General features: G+C 44.5%; 2 protein-coding genes, 1 non-coding gene and 1 pseudogene across 3 annotated transcripts; 2 read left to right on the plus strand and 2 right to left on the minus strand.

The window, feature by feature from the left end:
• Positions 1-6,360: 6,360 nt before the first annotated feature.
• LOC133895416 (uncharacterized) lies at positions 6,361-7,743 on the minus strand. Its single transcript, XM_062335717.1, has 3 exons — positions 7,285-7,743; positions 6,850-7,079; positions 6,361-6,770 (listed from the first exon to the last, which is right to left on the minus strand). The coding sequence occupies exons 1-3, from the start codon at positions 7,625-7,627 to the stop codon at positions 6,492-6,494; spliced, it is 852 nt and encodes a 283-aa protein (XP_062191701.1). The 5' UTR covers positions 7,628-7,743; the 3' UTR covers positions 6,361-6,491.
• A 2,407-nt stretch (positions 7,744-10,150) lies between these two features.
• LOC133895183 (protein EMSY-LIKE 3-like) lies at positions 10,151-13,530 on the plus strand (annotated as a pseudogene).
• A 709-nt stretch (positions 13,531-14,239) lies between these two features.
• On the plus strand, positions 14,240-14,312 carry TRNAF-GAA (transfer RNA phenylalanine (anticodon GAA)). The gene has a single exon. It is a non-coding gene; the product is annotated as a tRNA-Phe (tRNA).
• A 133-nt stretch (positions 14,313-14,445) lies between these two features.
• LOC133895415 (uncharacterized) lies at positions 14,446-18,023 on the minus strand. The gene is made up of 3 exons (XM_062335716.1): positions 17,419-18,023; positions 16,656-17,250; positions 14,446-15,677 (listed from the first exon to the last, which is right to left on the minus strand). Exons 1-3 carry the CDS (start codon positions 17,775-17,777, stop codon positions 14,739-14,741), a joined length of 1,893 nt encoding a protein of 630 aa, XP_062191700.1. The 5' UTR covers positions 17,778-18,023; the 3' UTR covers positions 14,446-14,738.
• Positions 18,024-18,961: the final 938 nt, after the last annotated feature.

The following is an 18,961-nucleotide window of genomic DNA, read 5'->3' on the forward strand; positions in this document are numbered from 1 at the left end:
CTAAGGTCCAAATAGGTCAGGTGGTAGGGAAACCTAACTTGTGTCATGTTGAACTCAAGCTTATTCCATGACAAATCAATCTTTGTCGCTGGCTTTGTGGTATCAAATAAGAATGATGGGTCGCCAGTGAGCTGATTGTGTGAAAGATCTATGGTGTCAATGTCTCCATTGCCATGATCCTCTGGGAGCTCTCTCGTGAGCTGGTTATTGGACAAGATGAGGAATCGGAAGCTTGCATGAAGTAATCCAGGAGGAATAAACCCACTGAGCTTGTTGCCGCTAAGGTTAATGTATCTGAGGTTGGAGAGGCGACTTAGAAACTGGGAATATGTCCAGGCAGCTTGCTATTGGTGATGGTCAGAGCACTGACATTTATCTTCACCAAGAACCCCAGAATTGGCCCGGAGACTGATGAGTCGTTAGGGACACAAGGTTGACACGACCGTCAGTCCCACAGCATAAAACACCTTGGATCCAAGCACAACAGTTGGTGTGTGAGAGCCATTTCCACTGGTACAGAAATGATTATTAGTGTCGACTAAAAAACATCATCAGTAGTGATTTTTAACCAGCATTGATAGTCACGGATTATCAGTGCCGGTCTATAAGAATGAACCAACACTGATATTTTTGTAGACACAAATAAATTATGAATTCAATAATACGACATTCAAAACCGATTTTGAATTTGTATTCAAATATATGTAGGCATTCATCATAGGAAGATATATACACATAGATCATAAATAATTCATCTACATCCACACTGAATCATGAGTTCATCAACATCCACACATAGATATTATCATAGTTCACATCATAGGTTAAATACATTGCAAATGCATTCATCAACAATTATATGGTGCACGTCGAATCATATAGTCTTCACAGTTGACTTCTATGATATCAACTCTATATATCTTATCCAAGTGACGTTGTGCATAAACGAGCGCACTATCTTGAGCAAGAAAGGACAGATTCATCATAGATAAACAATGAAACCTCCTCCACCAAACTTCATATAAGCATGATACCTACCTTTATGAACTCTCTTGACTTTCGGGACAATCATTGTGAAACCCAGCCGCTCTATGACATAAATTAAGAGTGATCCTAAGCTAACATCTAAATGCATCATGTTGGTCCATAAGAATGAACCGGCATTGATATCAGTGTCGGTTAGTGTGACAAGCTAACACTGATACTTCTGTAGCCACAAATAAATTATGAATTCAATAATGCAGCATTCAAAATCCTATTTCAAATCTGTATTCAAATATATATATGTATTCATCACAAGAAGATATATACACATGGATCACAAATAGTTCATCCACATCCACAAATAATCATGAGTTCATCAACATCCACACATAAATATTATCATATTTTACATCATAGGTTAAACACGTTGCAAATACACTCATCCCTAATTCTACGGTGTACGTCGAATCATATAGTCTTCATAGTTGACTTCTATGATATCAATTCCATATATCCCATCCAAATGGCATAGTGCATAAATGAGCGCACTATCTCAAGCAAGAAAAGGCAGATCCATCATAGTTCCATAAACAGCGAAATCTCATCCACCGAACTCCACAAGCTTGATACCTACCTTTATGAACTCTCTTGACTTTCGGACCAATCATTGTGAAACCCAGCCGTTCTATAACATAACGTAAGAGTGAACCCAAGCTAACATCCAAAAACATCATGTTGTTCCAGTAAAAATCCTTCAGGCAAAGAGCATGAATATGAAGAGAAAATTTGATAATTTATGAAACAATACTATAAACTAAAATTCGTGGCACCAACTGTGTAAAGTGCATTTAACCACGACAGACTAATAGTCATTGAAGCCACATCCTCCATATTTTGTTCAAGCGTTTTTAATTTGAAATAGCTGTAGTTAGATAAAATATACCCAACTTGATCCTCAATCTCTTGCAAAACCGTTGCCATTGTATTTTTTTTGAGCCATATGGATCTCAGGTAATTGGATGCCAAAGACAACAATATTGATAGATTTTTTATTTGCCAACATCTGAAAACTAATTGATATCTTCCTTATACCACTATCACCTATAGTTGTAGTCACAACAGGTTGTGTACAATTATTCTATTTAACCAAACTAGAGGAGGAATCAGCTACATCAATACATGTATATATTTAACAACTACAAATTTTTCAATTATCAGTTGTCCAATCAAAATAGATGCGAGGTATACCATTTTGATCATCCCTGAGGGCACCGGGGAGGGCGGGGCATCGAGTTCGTAGTGGAATATGCCGTGAGGACGCAAGGGGCACAATGTGGCAGGATGTAGATGTTATTTCGGATGCATCAACGATACATGCTAGATCCACGCGGCATCTACAAAAAATAGGGCATATGTAAACATAAAATTTTACTTCTCTAGAGACCGGCCCTAGGGCACGGGCTGCAAACAACGTGCTTAGGACATTGTCTTGATGTGGGTGTATATCAAGATTCAATTTGAAAATAATAATAAGACACAAAATTTATATCCTAGTGGCTACCTATCTGTAATTTGGAATGTGCTGGACCTGCAGGTAGGGGGATGCAAACCATGTTGTACTTAGCTAGCTTAGAAAATTGGTTAAAAAAAAATCATCAGGCTAGTTTACTCCTTTGAATAATCTTGTCATAAGAAAGTTCCAACACAACAATAAAAAAATTTCAGAACCAACCTTTTCGTTCTTCAACATGGTTGCTTTTATTCTTCAACCAGTTTATAAGCATAGAGGTACTTTCACATTGAAACAATATAGCATAACATGTACATTAACAATGGCTAACATTTAATCAGATGAACTAAAATGCTCGCTTTCGTTCTTCAACAAACTAAGAGCACAATTGAACTAATGCTATGTAAAGATCATCAGTTCCTTTAGCCACCAAATTGCCGCCTGATTACACAACAAAGTAACCACATACTTTTACCAAATCGATGGCAGAGCTGCACGATCGACGATGGTGCAGGCGATGGGGATAAAGATGGGACTCTGAGGCGACTGGGACGGCGAGGCTGGCGATGCTCTAGGGATGAGGATGGCACACAGGCAACGGGGATGAGGACGACGTGCGGGCTCTGGGGATGGCGACGGTGGGGAGGCGACGTCAGCTTTGGGATGAGGACGCCGACTAGGGTGAGGACTACGTGCGGGCTTTTGGGATGGTGACGACGAGGAGGCAACATCGGCGATGGGGATGAGGACAGTGTGAGGGCTCCGGGGACAGCGACAGCAGGGAGGCGGTGTCAGCTCTGAGATGAGGACGGCGTGCGGACTCCAGGGACGGCGATGGCGGGGAGGCGGTGTCAGCTCTAGGGATGGTGATGGCGATGGGAAAGTGGCGTTGGCTCCGGGGACGATAGCGTTGGTGAGACAACGGGAATTGACAGGCGCATAAGGGAGGAATGGAGAGGCTACGGCTAAATCCTTTTTATATAGGGATAGAATATCAGTGCTGGCTATGGTCTACAACCAACATTGATACTAAAATCAGTGTCGATTGTATAACCCAACTGACACTGGTAGTTGGACTATTAATGCCAGTTTTGAACCCCCAGCCGACACTAATAGTTGGACTATCAGTGCCAGTTTTGAACCCTTAGCCGGCACTGATAGTTGGACTATTAGTGCTAGTTTTTTCTTAGAACTGGCACTAATATTGTGGTGGCGGAAAGGGGCGCTAGAGTTGGGGATGACGGCGCAGCGGTGAGGTGGCGGAAAGGGGCGTCGGAGTTGGGGATGACGCGTTAGGGGGAGAAGAAGGCGCCTTTTTAGACTATAGACTTATTAGTGTCAGCCTATAATACGAGCTCGATCGTAGATCGAGCGCGAGAAGTTATAAACCGGCACTGATACTTCATCAATGTCAATTTTATCCTAACCGGCACTAATAGGGCAGCACAGATGACTATTTTAATTGTAGTGTTGGATAGATCGGGAGAGTTTCTGAGCTGCTTCTTGATCTTTCAAAGAGTAGCTAAGTCACTGCTATTGCAGGCCATGGCTGTTGGCAGGACGAAGGCATTGGAGAAGAACATAAGCAAGATGATAAGAAGCAAAGAGGAAGGGGGGAAGCTAGAGTGTGCCATAAATTTCTATTTTGGTTGAGTGGTTGAAAACTCTAGTGGAGCTCCTCTCCTTAATATAGAGATAGGAAGACATTAGTTCTGCAAGCACCAATCAATACTGTGATGTGACTTAGTGGAGAAAAATCTGATGTTAAAGTGCACATGCAATCCGCAACGTCAAAATTCAGAACCCTGGAATGAAACCAGAAAGCTACAGTCAAACTAAATAGATGCAACATCCCAAATCAACTACTGCCAAAAATTGATCGCAACATCTTACATTTGCCCATGAACAAGCTTTCCTTTTCATTAGATCCCCTCCTTTACATCCAATGAGGTGACTGAGGCTCATCGGATCCAACAACGTGTGCCCTGGCCGTAGCTCGCTGAAGCAAGATAAGAAGACACCCTCACAGTGGTCTTCATTGTGCTCCTCGGCTAGATTTTGTTGGAGAAGTGTGTGCGAGAGAGCTAGAGGGAGAGAGGGGGATGAGGGAGGGCAGAGCGTACAAGCAGTATGTATGTGTTTGGAGAGAAAGGAGAGATCGAGCGACGAGTGCACCAAACATGAGAAGGAGCTAATGCAGGCAACAGTCGCACCATGGCATTGCATAAGGAGGAAGCAGATGAGACGAGGAAGGGGAAAAAGAAAGGAGAGAGGAGAGAGAGAACAATGAGTGGATGAGGATGGATGAAGGCCGAGATGTTTGACCGTGTCAGCTCGTGGTTCCCTGGCCTCGATGAGGAGTAGCTAAGGTAAGCCATTAGATCAAAACGGTAAGATCTCACGATGAATGGTGCATCCGACATATCGAACATCAGATTTGTAGCATTATCGTTATTCTAAAGATGAGCAGCAGGCATAACTTTTTGTTATTAACAACCTTTATAGGTTCCTGCAAAAGAACTTCAGGTCCAATATTTCCAGTCTAAAGATAGCTCCAGGTAAAACCTTGCAGGTCGGAATGCAGTATGAGATTTAAGGAAGGCAACATTACAGGTTGGAATGCTATATGCAATTTTAGAAATCCAGATGTATGGAATTCGGATGTTTCTTCTTTGCAGTTGGTAACATTAGTTAACTATTTATTACGGTCATATCTCCAGATAAAGCTATCATGGTCATAATTTTTAAACTGTACCAAGATCATTGTAAGTTTCATAATATTTGAGGGGGTTTTATATAACAATTGTACTATATATTTGTTTGAGGCACGGTGCACTTATTTTCCTTTATAGCTCAGTTCAGAATGCTTCATGTATAACCCCATTACAGCCGTGTGTTTGAACCCCATTACAAGTTACTGCAATTGCCATCCTGTATATAGTTACTTGTTGTATTATATATATATATATATATATTGGGGCTGTCTATTAATTTGATGGGTTTTTTCTTAAATATAATCACTTTTTGTTTGAACCATTGATCAAAATCAGAACTAGACAACACATCTCAAGCTTAATCAGATAATTAAAAAAATGTGACTTTATGAAACGATCAGGAAACTTACAGATAGCAAAACAGAAAGGAACCGGTTGACCATTTCTTAAATGTAAGCCTTTTTTCAACCATTGGATGAAAATTAGAATCATATAACGCATCTCAAGGTTACTCGAATGGCTAAAAAATGTGCCTTACACTAAACAAAAATCAAGCAACTAAAAAATACCAAAAAATGATATTTCTTGGGTCATTTGGATCATATTAATCTAGTTTTTAAATTGTAATGTTAATAAAATCATGTTCTTAGGGGAAATCTCCAGGTCAGTCAATATACGTCTGAATGCTCCATTGCAGACAGGCGACCCATACTGCCAACATTTATCACTTAAGAAGAGTGATGTTCCAAGGAAGATGTTCAAATTAACATCGATGCTTTTGTTTTAGACTCAACTATTTAATTTCCTTAAAAGCCTTAAATGTTTGCGCATGGGAAGTTGGCAACTATTCTCTGTCACTGTTCACGTGGACTTGTAATATTTAGATATGGCTATCGGACTATCAGAGGATATTGTTCTCTGCATATCCCTCTACAATGGAAATGCACCAAATAGACTAATCATTGGCAGTTTTTTAAATAATCTACCGAGCAAAAACATGTGGTCATGTACTAAAATGGCAGTATGTAGGTACATCATTTTGATTGATACTTGACAGGATAGGAAATAAGAGAATCAGCAGCTGAATGGTCGACATTCTATGCCTAAAAAGATGTGCTTCTGGAAGTAAATTGTATTAGATAAACAATAGTGGAAAGCAGAACTGACAGACAATATTATTGGAAACCAACTGTTCAGAAGCGTCACTTCCTTCATGGAGCCTTTATTGGTTACTTTACGCAATCGTACCAACTTATCTGTATTAATCTAAACTCAAAGAAAAATTACAGGGAAGAGAATATTGGAACACCAGGTAAGGTGACACCTGAATCTACAACGAAGATGTTGCCGGTCACATAGGACGATGCTTCATGGATCAGGAAACGAACTAGAGAAGTCAATGCTGGATCAGTAGTCCCATGCGTCTTAAGAGGCACTATCTTTGAAGCAACAGTGTTCAACCATCTCTTTTGCAATAGAGGACTGGTTATCTCTGATTTGAATAGTCCAGGTGCAACTGAGTTCACTCTAATGCCGTATGCTCCTAATTCCAAAGCCATTATCTGCACCAATACACCCAATATGGTTTATTACGAACACAGGAGCGAAACAAATGTTTGACGAGGAATAAGAATACACTACCTTTGTGGCATAATGCACAGCAGACTTGGACGATGCGTATCCAATGGAGCCAGGCAGATGCCCACGGTTAAGACCAGCAATAGACGAAATGTTAATTACTGAACCCTTTAGCTTGGCATCACGCATGCGTCTGCAGACATGTTTGGCGACAAGCCATAATCCGGTGAGGTTCGTCTTGATGAGTTTGTCCCACTCATCGTCAGGCCAATCCAGTGGCGAATGCACTCCTCCTGCGGTATACGAGGACACCAATCTTACATGCCATTGAAGCCAGCATACATACATGGTTCGCTAACGAAAAGGAATTATAAAATTGAGCTTATTTTGACAGTTTTCGCGTTTGGAGATTCATCGAGACGCCCAAAAGAACATCACTGAAATTTAATTCAATCGACGGAAAGTAAAGTCTCGCACACCAGATAGCGAATTGAATACCTCGGAGGCCAGCGTTGTTGACCAAGGCGTCGACGCGGCCGAAGGCGTCCCATGCCCTCTGCACAGCGGCATCCAAGGCCGAGCCCCCGGCGGCGACGTCGAGCTCCACGGCCACCGCCCGGGGGGGCCCGGCGGCCACGGAGTCGTTGATCTCCTCGCAGAGAGAACGGAGGCGGTCGGTGCGGCGGGCGGCGGCGACGACGCGGCAGCCGGCGCGCGCCAGGTCGAGGCAGAACTCGCGGCCGATGCCGGAGGACGCGCCCGTCACCAGCACCACCTGCCCCTCCAGCCTGCTCCACGGCGGCGGCAACCCAGCCGTCGTCCCCGGCCGCGTCGACGCCATCGCCGGTGCGCTCCCGCGAGAAGGCGAAGGGGATCGCGTGCTGGACAGAACCAACCGAAGCTAGTAAAATCCAGTGATTACCTCTGTTCGCTACTTCGCTTTCACTCGTTGCTTCTATACGGTCTCTGTATCTCTGGCTCTCTGCTCCAGTGATAAATATTTTTCTATATGCTCAAAAAAAAATCCTTTATAGGAATATTTTTAGCTAGCGACAAATCTAAATAATTTTGTGCATCTTTGTGGCTAAAGATATAGGAAATAAATCGCGTGTATATAGGATAATAAAATAACAATATAAATTCGGTAAAGTGTTAAAGTCACTATCCCGTTCTAGAAAAATCCCACCTTTTCGCTTTATAATAGTCCATTATGTTTAAACTAAATAAAATAATAAAAAACTAATTCAAAATATTGTAAAAAATCTTCATACATGCATACTTTCCTTTATGTGAGCCATGCTTAAAGTCACTTTCCAAATTAACCCTATATATGTTGCCTAGTAAATATAACCACACATAATCAAACTCAAACAAATGAAGAAGAAAATATTGGAAAACCAGACAAGATAGTAATCTAATCATCAGTTAGGGAATGAAATATTCGCTGGGTGAGTCATGAATTAGCAGACATATAAGTACACTATTACCGGATCATTAGTAAATGGCATACATTATAAGTTGTTTATCGGATCATTAATAAATATCATATGTTACTGTGTCTTATTGTCCATTGGCTCTCCTGGGGAGAATTTATAGTGCGTGTGGTTGGTGACTAAATTTGTCCCTACAAATCTATTGTCTAACCAATAGTCAATTTTTGCCAAAATTGCGAGGTACATAGTAAAAAAAAGAATTTTAGGAATTATTCTTCGTTGTAAACCAACTTTTTCAAGTGAAGAGGTCTAGTCTAAAAGGAAACCAAAGAGAGATAAAATCTTATAGTAACATTTACCAAATTTTGGTTATAGTTTCAAACCAGTTCTCTAGAGCCTAGAACAAATCTAGCGGACTCGCAATCCCTACAAAGTTATAGTTTCAGGATCTAACTGAAGTCACTTCTAAATTTCACGAATGTCGTGACTTGGCTCGTGAGGATCTAGATCTCCTGACGTCGATGTTACGATGACTTCGTCGCTGACGTGTGGAGCTAGCTCCATACGTCAGCGACGACGTGTGATATCAGAGATCCTTGTCCTGTGACTTGAAGCTTCAAATCCTCCCCCCTAAACCCCCTAACTGATCTCTAAATCACTCTACTACCTCTCGATTCGGCCTCTGGAGGCTCCAACTCTCACCGGATTTGAGGTCTAGTGGGTTTGAACACCTGGATCCGAAGTAGCCACTGACGATTTATAGGATTTTTTGGCTCATTGGCATCCTCGAAAACAATGTACTCATTGGCATCCTGGAAAGGATAGTGGGTGAAATACTGGGGCTTGACTGTTTGATGGTCTCGACACACTGAAGATTGATCACAACTTCAGGTTACAGGGAAGGGCAATCTTAGCAGTTGGTTTGCTAATTGTTCCTTCCATTGAATTATATACTGTAGACTTGGGTGTTTAATTGAGAACAGGTATTTGGGCCATGTTTGGATAGTATGGAGTTGGGATGAGTAGTATGTCTGTTTTAGTATGAGGTGACGATTTATTATTGAAAAGCACACTTACTTATTTGAACACATCTATTCTAGTGAAACTTTAGTTTATTGCTTTAAAAGTGCTTTTAGGGTTTGCGGAGGATCGATTTTATATTTTAAACATCTTCACATTCTATAGGAATTAGATTTTATGAATGGTCGGCCATCATTGCAAGATGTGCATTTGACTTGTTTGTCTTCGTTGCGTACAAATAGGCTAATATGTTTATCCGGTAAAAGAAATATTAGGTGTAAATGGGCTATTCGATGTAAAAGTGCAAACAATAAATATCAACCATCGAATTCTAATCTAGTGCAAACAATAAATATCAACCATACAAATATGGTGTATATTTTTACACCATATACAGATAGGATATACCGTATGCATGTTTAGCAACTCCGGATATTGAAGATTTTGAAGATATATACTAAAACAATCAAATTAAACATATTAACCATCGAATTCTGATCTAGTGTAAAAACATATTAACCATCAATTTCACGGTGTAAATAGGCTATCTGGTGTAAAAGTACCAAAAATAAATATCAACCATCGAATTGACCTAGTGGCTAAACATATTAACCCATTTGTATGCAAATTAAAAATCTCAGTCTTGCTCTCGATCACCACGTGGCGCCCATCCAGCGGCCGGCGCTCTCAGTCTCGGTTGGATTCTCCCTTCCGCACCGCGCCACAGCCACACCGCGGCTGGTGCACCAACACCCTTCCCGAGCTCAGACATTTTTTTTTCGTTCCACCTCTACCCAACTGCACCGAGGCGAGGCAGACCAGGACAAGACCGCAAAACCCCCACTCCTTCACGAGACGAGACGATCAACAGGGAGAGAGCGAGAGATCACCGGGGCGAGGCTAGGCCAGCCATGGCGGCGCCCTTCATCTACTGCAGCTCCTCCATTGACGGCAACAATACGTCAGCGCTCCCCTTCTATCCCCTTCTGATACTGATGGAGAGAGACTGCGTTTCTGATGTTGTTCTCCCTCGCCGTTGGGGTAGATCCGCCTCTGGGCTCTCTCCAATCTCCATTGATTTACCTTAGGATTTAATTGGGGGGGGAGGGGGTTGGGCCGCCGACCACCTCTGGCGGCTGCCAGAGCTGGCCGGGGTAGTAGATCCACCCCTGGTGTCAATTACTTACCTTGGTTTCAGGGACCGATGATGATCACCCTCAAACATATCAAATTAGAGGATCAAGAGTACTTTTCAGTGGGAATGGAAAGCCGTTAGCAGGTGCACTTTCTCAGCCAAGGCCTTACAGCAAGTTGGATAGTGATATACATCAGATTGAACAGCAGGCCTACACTGGTGTTCTGAGAGCCTTCAAAATGCAATCTGATGTCATATCTTGGGTAATTTCAACAATCTAAACTTCTTAGTGAGTAGTGACTATTGTAACTTGTTATAATTCCTTGCTGAGGGAATTAAAAACAGTTGTCTTGTACAGGAGAAACAAAGCCTAATCACTGAAGTCAGAAGAGAATTGAAAGTCTCTGATGAGGAACACAGAGTGCTATTGAACATGGACAATGAAGAGGAGGCTATCCAAAGAACAAGGTACCATGCATAAAGCACTTGAAGTGTTATATGGACACTCATGTTCAAATTTTTTTGCCGAATCGAACACCTTGAATCCGAGTCAGATTCCGACACCCGTGTCGGATTCCGAGTTGTATTTTGCGTGTCCAAATTTTCTTTGGCGAATCAGACACTTGAATCTGAATCGGATTCCGACACCCATGTTTGTGTCTAGGTACAAGTAATGGAATGAACATTTCGGTAGCTCCAGTAATTACTGCATGACCATTAAGTTGTGCTTTGCATTTCATTAACATATGTAGGCAGTCAAGACAGGGAGCTGGAATCTAGTCTAGTTTGCATCGTAGCAGCTTAGTTGGTCACAATCTTGGACCTCTCAAGAGGTAGAAGAAATCCCATTCCGTCCACTCACTTCCTGCTGGTCCACAGTCAGCCATGGTTCCTTTACATGCAGTGACGGGCAACAATGCAGATACAGTATGTTTGGAGTATTGTTGATCTTGCTTTTTATTCGCCGACCAGAATATTCTTATAACTCGTCATAGTTGGTATCTGCTTGAGCATGAAAGATCTGCCAGGTGCCACATGTGCAAAAAATATGCTCATCTACCACCCACTCACTCACCGCACTTGCGTGCACGAACACACACAAACCCAAACCAAATGAATATTTTTCTTGTATAAAAAAATAGGCAAGTCAGGAAAGGAAACATGAAAGCATCTTTGTTGTTGCATTTGTTTTTGCTGCCAATCTTGTTGATGAGGGGGGCAGAATTCTATTACAGTCTTTTAAGCTGTTTGGTGGGGTATGAAATAACTGTTCCACACTTGATACAGTATCTCCCTAAACCATAGTGTGATATTTTTGCTAAGTTAGTGTGCTTTAACATCCATCGTACTGTTTCGATGATCTCAATCAACAATGAGTAAGAATTTCTGTTGTTAGGGTAGCAATATACCCTACTGGCTGTTAAAAGGTGTCCTCCGACAGATGGCACCTGAAGATACAAGACGGGGCCCTGTCAATCAAGTCCTCCCAAATCGGGGTAGTTGGCAAGCATCTGATGGTGTTATGCTGGGTGCGGACAGGAGAAGTGGAAGGTTTCACGTGAATGAGAATTATGTTTTGCCCAATGGCATCGGCGGGATGGATTTCAATCATATTGGCATTCCTAATATTGGCAATATTTTGAAGGAGGTATATGTTCTTGAGATTTTAAGGTGAAATTAAATGGAAGAGTCATTCGTCAATTTCTTGCAAATGTGTGTTGTCGACAGGTGGAGAGGGTGTTGTGCCATCCAGATATGTATGAAATTGAAAAGGCAAAGAAACTGCTTAGAGTAAGATGGTTTTCATTATCTTCCATTGTAATTCCTTAGAGAATATAAACTGGAGAAGTTACCGTTCATTTCTTCTCCTTCAAAACTCACAAATAAATGATTATTGTTGCAGGACAAAGAACAATCATTGCTTGATGCAATTGCAAGACTTGATGAAGCATCTGATGGTGAAAGCGGTAAGTTACCATGGGCTGTTAGCTTTCATGAATGTGCTATTTAAGATGACTAGTTGGGTACAGGATAGTCTAGATAGATTTGCAAGTACAAACTCTAGATTACCTGTCATTTATGTACTGCGCAGCAAATTTTTCTTCTCTTTCTGAATATAATGCCATACTTCCATGTGATAAGAAGTTGCTGTTCTATTTTGTATACTGAAACAACTGTCTAGTATGTAGTTCAGCAACATATTATATTTAAGAAGTGCTGGAGGCTTTCAGAACATCATTGAAATGCCTTAGGCCCTGTTTGATTCAGCTTTTGGCTTTTGCGACTCAAAAGTAGAAAGCTGAACCAAACGGTCCGCTTCTGAAAATGGTTTCTAAGAAGCGAAAGTTGTCATTATTACTAGAAGCCAGAAGCTAGTCTGAAGGAGCTTTTGTAGCAGGATAATGTTCTGAGGAGTATTACATATATTATACATTTTATCCATATCAAAAGCTAATTCAAAAGCAGTTTTTCAACAACAGCTTTTGAAAAAGCCTCAGCCCAACCAAACAGGGCCTTAATGAGTTGGTGAACCTGTGCCCTGTGGCATGTGAAAACTCAAGAACTAAATGCAGCTTTAGGGTAACATAGATAAAGAACATCTATTGTAATGATAGTTGCCGTTTATTTCCTACATTCTAACTTTTTTATCAGCCTCTTCTTTTTCGCCAAAAAGGGGGACAACTCACTGTGTATACATGTATTTCTTGTCTTAAGCTATTTGTCTAAAGGTTCTATAGGTCGCAGGTCGTTGTGTGTATACAAAAGGAAGGTCAACTCTTACCTTCAAAATACACTGTATGCATAGCATTGTTTGTTTGTGTCCTAGTGCTATAGAAGACTTGAAATGCAATGTACATTTGCTATTTTGTGCCCTAGTGCTTGAGAAGGCTTGAAATGCAATGTACATTTGCTGAGCTAATAGTCCATGTCAGTGAGTCAGTCGGCCCCACGTGGGAAACTGGAGTCTGGAAAGTCTGCTGCTAGACAAAACCTGATTAGATTTAGCCAAGTTTTGATCACTTCTATAGCATTTTACATGATGAACACATCAAACATTGCACATTACTTTTGTTATTGATCAATTTCACTAACAACTCTTTATGTACAGATGATATTGTGCTCGTTGAAGGCCGGATCGAAACTACAATTGGGTGACATGGGTGGTAACAACACCACTTACCAGTTTGGTATTGAACTTGACATTACAAGCAGTAACTGGATATTTTGGAGTTCTCACTTCAGACAGTGCATGATGATGCGATGCTGTGGGGAATGGCAACCTATTTGTCTGATGGATGAGGTTACAATCTGCTCCTGCAGTGTGATGTGAATATGTATGTTCAACACCTTCGCATCCCGTAATGTTGTGATGCTATTTTTTATGTAATAGATCGGAAATAACTATCTATGCTTATCCTTTAGAAACTAGGATTAAAACAGTAGGTTATCGCCTTGTAGATTCTTGGTCCTTCGCCATCTGACCTAACTGGTAGTAGGGTGTTTATTAAATTGTGGTATGTCCAAAGTAGTAATATATTCGAACTCTGGCAAAGTTGATCCCAAATTTATTTTAAGCAAGCATACATATCTGATAGGGACAAAATCCGCATTTGAAGTGGATATGACTATACGAGTGAAGCTTGACTCAGAATACGGTATGTCCTCACATTGGGATTGTATAGCATTCTTGGACAACACATTATGTAAAGAGAGGTAGTATGTCCTGCGCTACAAATGATTCCCGAGAAGGCATTGCGATTGTCTCCAACCTTTGCTAACAGGAACTGCATTACTACGCTCCCACGAGATGGTTGAAGATGTTTAACATATAGATATGTAAAAAATTACCTAGACATAAACAGAAGCGGGGATAGCTCAGTTGGGAGAGCGTCAGACTGAAGATCTGAAGGTCGCGTGTTCGATCCACGCTCACCGCAATTCTATTTTTTAATCTTTTGAGGCTAAACCAGTTCAAATAGCAAGATCTGAAGTCAGGTCAAAGACTCACATGCGTTGTAAATTGTACATACGTGCCGATGGGATAGTGGCAAAATGCAGGGGCCAAATGCATGATATATCCATGTCCCAGATGAGAGTGGCTTCCATTTGCTTCAGTATAAGTTTCAAATTTCTGTCCAAACATACACGACGACAGTTTAAAAAGGAATCGTCTTCTCTTCCGAGTCCCGTGAGCCGAGATCATGAGAGGTGTAGGTCAGTTCATCCATCATTCCATCTCCCCGTCCAAAAAAAAAGCGCCACCCCTACACCACAGGTATACAGTACAAGCTCGAAACGATCCTACAGCCCTAGAGCATTTACACACAGCTGATACTATCGCTTCCTACTGCCTCCCATCCCAGTCACCTCTTCCCCCCGCGCTTCCTCGTCGTCGAGGGCTTGTCGCCCTTCGCCCTCTTTGATGGCTGCGGCGGCGTCGGGGGCGCGGCCGCCCGTTTTGGGGGCCTGCCGACGCTTCTCCTCCCTGGCGGCGTGTCTGTGGCCTTCTTGGAGCCGGAACTGCCGCCGGGCTCCTTCCGGCCCTCGCCCTTCCCGGACTTCTTCTGCTCTGCCGCCGCGGAGAGCTTCAATGTCTCGAGCAGCGACACGCGCTCTGTCGAGGGAGTCGAGTTTTGCTTCATCCGGTTCAGGAACTCCACGGCGTTCCGCTTCTTGGCGACCCCACTACTTGCTGCCGTGCCGCTGCCACCTTTCTTGTCAGACTTCTTCGTCCATTCAGCCGCCCCCTCGCTCTCCGAGCCCTTCCCCGTCTTCTGATTTGGAGCTGCGTTCCTGGCAGGGCCGCGGCTCTTGTTCGTCCTCAGCCCCCGCGCCTTGTCCTTGGGGGCCACCTTCTTCTTGACCTCGTTCTCCTTCTCCTCCTCATCCTCCTTGTTTGTCTCTCCCTTCTCCGCTTTATCCATCTTGGCAGCAGCCTTTGCAATGGAGCTCCGTTTGCGGCAGACGATTATCGGCGTCGTCTTCTCCAACAGTGACCCGACGTCTTCCGCCTTGGGCTTCTTGGAAGCCGCAGAAGGCCCCGCAGCCTTCCCCAAGGTCCCAGGTTGGTCCTTGCGGAGAGACGCGGCCATGTGCCTGGAGACGAGGGCGCGCGTCTGCGCCGCGGCGGCGTGCTCCGGCGAGCCGAGCGGGAAGAAGACGAGCGCGTTGGTGCAGTGCAGGAGCAGGTCGCGGTAGAACTCGGACGCGGAGGTGTAGCACGCGCCGACCCCTTCCAGCTTGGACCTGACCGTCTCCAGATCCACGTGGCGCCTGATGGTGCTCCTGTATTTCGTGCCATCCTGCGAACATTTTTGGCCAGTCGGTAAGTTGAGCTTACAGAAACACAAAAAAAAAGCTACACATAAAATCTACACATGACTACATGAGCAATCTCAAGCAGGGAAAATGTACTCCTTGTTTCATGAAAAAGAAAAGAAAAGAGAACATCTCAATTAAAAGGGAGAGAGAAACAAAAAAAGTTACTAAGTAAAAACAAAAGCAGCTGAAAATGTTGCATGAACAAGTTGGCCGACAAACTGGGCCCACAAGACTTTCATGTGCATAGGTGGCAGCATATTATTGGGTCTTCGCGGGCCACCCATGAACGCGAAACGCGCCTCTCCCAACGCCGCCCACCTACGACCGCCCCGCGCGCCCTACCGCGCATCTCCACCTCATCACTCCATCGGACGGACACGCGTACTGCGCCCTGATCAGACGGACGGCACAGATCAACGCGCCCTCGCCTCACGGTCACGAGTGACGACCACTCGTAAGTAGCAATATTTAACTTTTTATTATCACTCTACTGGTAGCAATTCCTCACTACCGAAATGGGGCGGCGACGAGGCGAGGTGATGGCTTCTGAGTTTGCAAGCAAAGTGAGCGTGTAAGGGCCAACTTGCAGGACCGTCGCATATTTTTATTCATGTGTTTAGTTTAATCACGTTCATCAAACTTTGTCATTCTTTTATCTCACATGGCATAGACTCATTGTACATATTTTATGGCAGCCACGCTTGGCTAGAGCTGTGGCAAAGTTAAGCGTTAACTAAACAGTCCTTGACAAAAAAAAAACGCGATTATTTCGTGATTACAAAAATACAAATCGCGAGATGAAACGATACGAACGGGCGGTTTGGGCGCATGGGTTTGGACGGTTCCGTAATTAAAAGTTTTACGTGGGGGCGTGGAAATGGAGATTTGGGAAGGGGTTGTTTTTACATTTTACTGCGTGTAGAAAAACAACGGGACGGAGATTTTTTTTTTTTTTTTACCTGACTCTCGAGCCGCCGCTCGAACACGGAGCCCGCCTTGCTGGTCCGCACCGATTCGAGGAAGGCGAGCAGCGCTTCGGCCTCCGCCGCGGGGATGGTGGCGGGCGCCGACGGCGACGCTGACCCCTCCTCGGCCGCCGCGTCCTCGCCGCCGGCGCCGGCGCCACCGCCCACCGGCTCGCGGCGGCGGGACAAGCTGGCCGAGCTCTGCGCGTCGCTGCTCTCCTCCGCGTCTGCCGCCGCCTCCTTCGACCCGGCGACCGACTCGCCCGAGACCTCCTCCCGCTTCACGGCCACCGACTCGCCAGCGGCGGTCTCCTCCTCCCTCGCTGACGCGTCGCCTTCGCCGCCGGCGGAACCGGTGCCGGCGTCGTGCCCCGGCCGGTTCAGATCTGACGAGTTGGACTCCTTGCATGATCGCCCGGACTCGCCGCCGGAGGCACGATCCTCCCCGGCGGGGTCATCGTCCTCCGGCGATCCTTTCACCAGCACCGCCTCCTCGTCTTCCTGCTCCTTCTTCACCACCGGCGTAGCCTCGCCGGAGATGCTCACCTCCCTCTCCTCCTTGAGCCGTTTCACTTTTGATTGCAACGACCTAATCATACCGATGAACAATACGGAATAAGCATCTCTGCCAGAAAAAACCGCGGCCGACCGATCAGCACCAGACGGCCCGCGAGGCGCCGCACTGAACGAACCGGACGGACTTCGCCGCGTTTTAAAGTTCTCATTATTGTCCAGGCTGTTATTTTTTTTCCTTTACCCGATCGAGAGATCGTATCGCTCGACCTCGCGGCGGAGCTCGGCGACGCGCAGCTTGCGGAGCTCCTCCACCCACACGTCGGCGGCGGCGGGGTCGGGGTCGGGGTCCTCATCGCCGCCGTCACCGTTCTCGGCGGCGAACCGGCGACGGAGGAGACGGAAGCGGAGGCGGCAGCCGGCGGGCGTGAGGCGCGCGGCGGAGGTGCTGCGCGACTGCACCTCCATGGCCACCGAGTCCCAGCTCGCCGTGCCGTGCCGCCTCACGGCGCACGCCAGGAGGAGCTCCTCCCACGTGCCCCAGATCTCGCCGCCGCCCGCCGTACCCGGCGAGACGTCGGGATCGTCCGATCTGGCTGTCATCCTCCGTTCCTTCGCTTTAATAGCTCCACGTCCCGGCGGCAGCGGCGGTGGCGGCTCATAAAGCCGCCTCCATGGATTGGAATGAAAGGTAAGCTAGGGTTTGGTTGGTCTGGTGGGGCTAGCCCGCCTGGCGTCGTCGCCCTCCTTGCTATCTCTCTCTGTGTGGCTCGTCTAGGTTTTGGCTCCGGCCCCCCTCCCCACCTCCTGGTCCTTTTCTCCCTCTCGTTTTTTTTCTTCTCTTTCTTTATTTGGTTTGATTTCAGAAATGGAGCTGGTGAAGCCTCTTTTGGGCAATTCTGAGGTTCTCCGTGGGGCCTTTGGCGAAAAGGGACCAAATTCATTTGGAAATAATTCAAGACGGGGCCTACCTGCCATTATTTTCAAACGAGTTTTGAAATTATGATATTCTCCTCGGCATCATGGTGCTTGCTTTAGCGTGTCAAATAATTCGACAAATCGTGCGGTACCGTACAATAGACCTGAGCAAAACTGGCTCGGCCCAATGCCGTCGAGGGCCGGGTTTGGCATCAGGAAGTTGGCCAATAAAATTGGCCCTATTCAAGATCATCCTAACAAGCTTTGTAATTGATTTTTTTTCTCATGCAGAATGCATGACTTGTCTTGTTTCGCAATAATAGTGTGTAAAGCCGTAGCTAGCAACCAATCTTATCTTTTTTTTCCCTCGTGCAGAATGTTTGGCTCACTAACCGTACCACGACTAACCTTAGTTAAGTATGATTTATTGTAAAGAAATGTAATCAATAAATTCTTAGTTATTTATACGACAAAGTTAGTAAAAAAATTAAAGATACCATGTGTGAGTCATAAGACTAACAAAGTCAACATAACAAATGTTTAAGAAACTATGTTGTTACTAAACTTAAAGGTGGTAGGATTACGCTTAAACCAAATATGCTCTTATTGAGAGGATCGGTGTTGACGGGATCTCCTCCAGACTCATATTTGGTTGCCAATCACGCTGGCATGTATTTTAACCGCGGTTCTTTAAGTTTTATGGCCCCTGTTTATTTAGTGAAAGGGGTACGGAGTGCCGGGGTTAATTAGTAATTTTATTGTCTCCCACATGTCACAGCGCAAAGAAAAAGACGTGAGGACGTAGAGGGGTATGCTTGGCGGAACTCTTATAGTAGTTTTTCAGTTGTAATTAGGAGAGCTCTATTAAA

Source organism: Phragmites australis, chromosome 16, assembly GCF_958298935.1.
Source record: "Phragmites australis chromosome 16, lpPhrAust1.1, whole genome shotgun sequence".
Lineage (NCBI taxonomy): Eukaryota > Viridiplantae > Streptophyta > Magnoliopsida > Poales > Poaceae > Phragmites > Phragmites australis.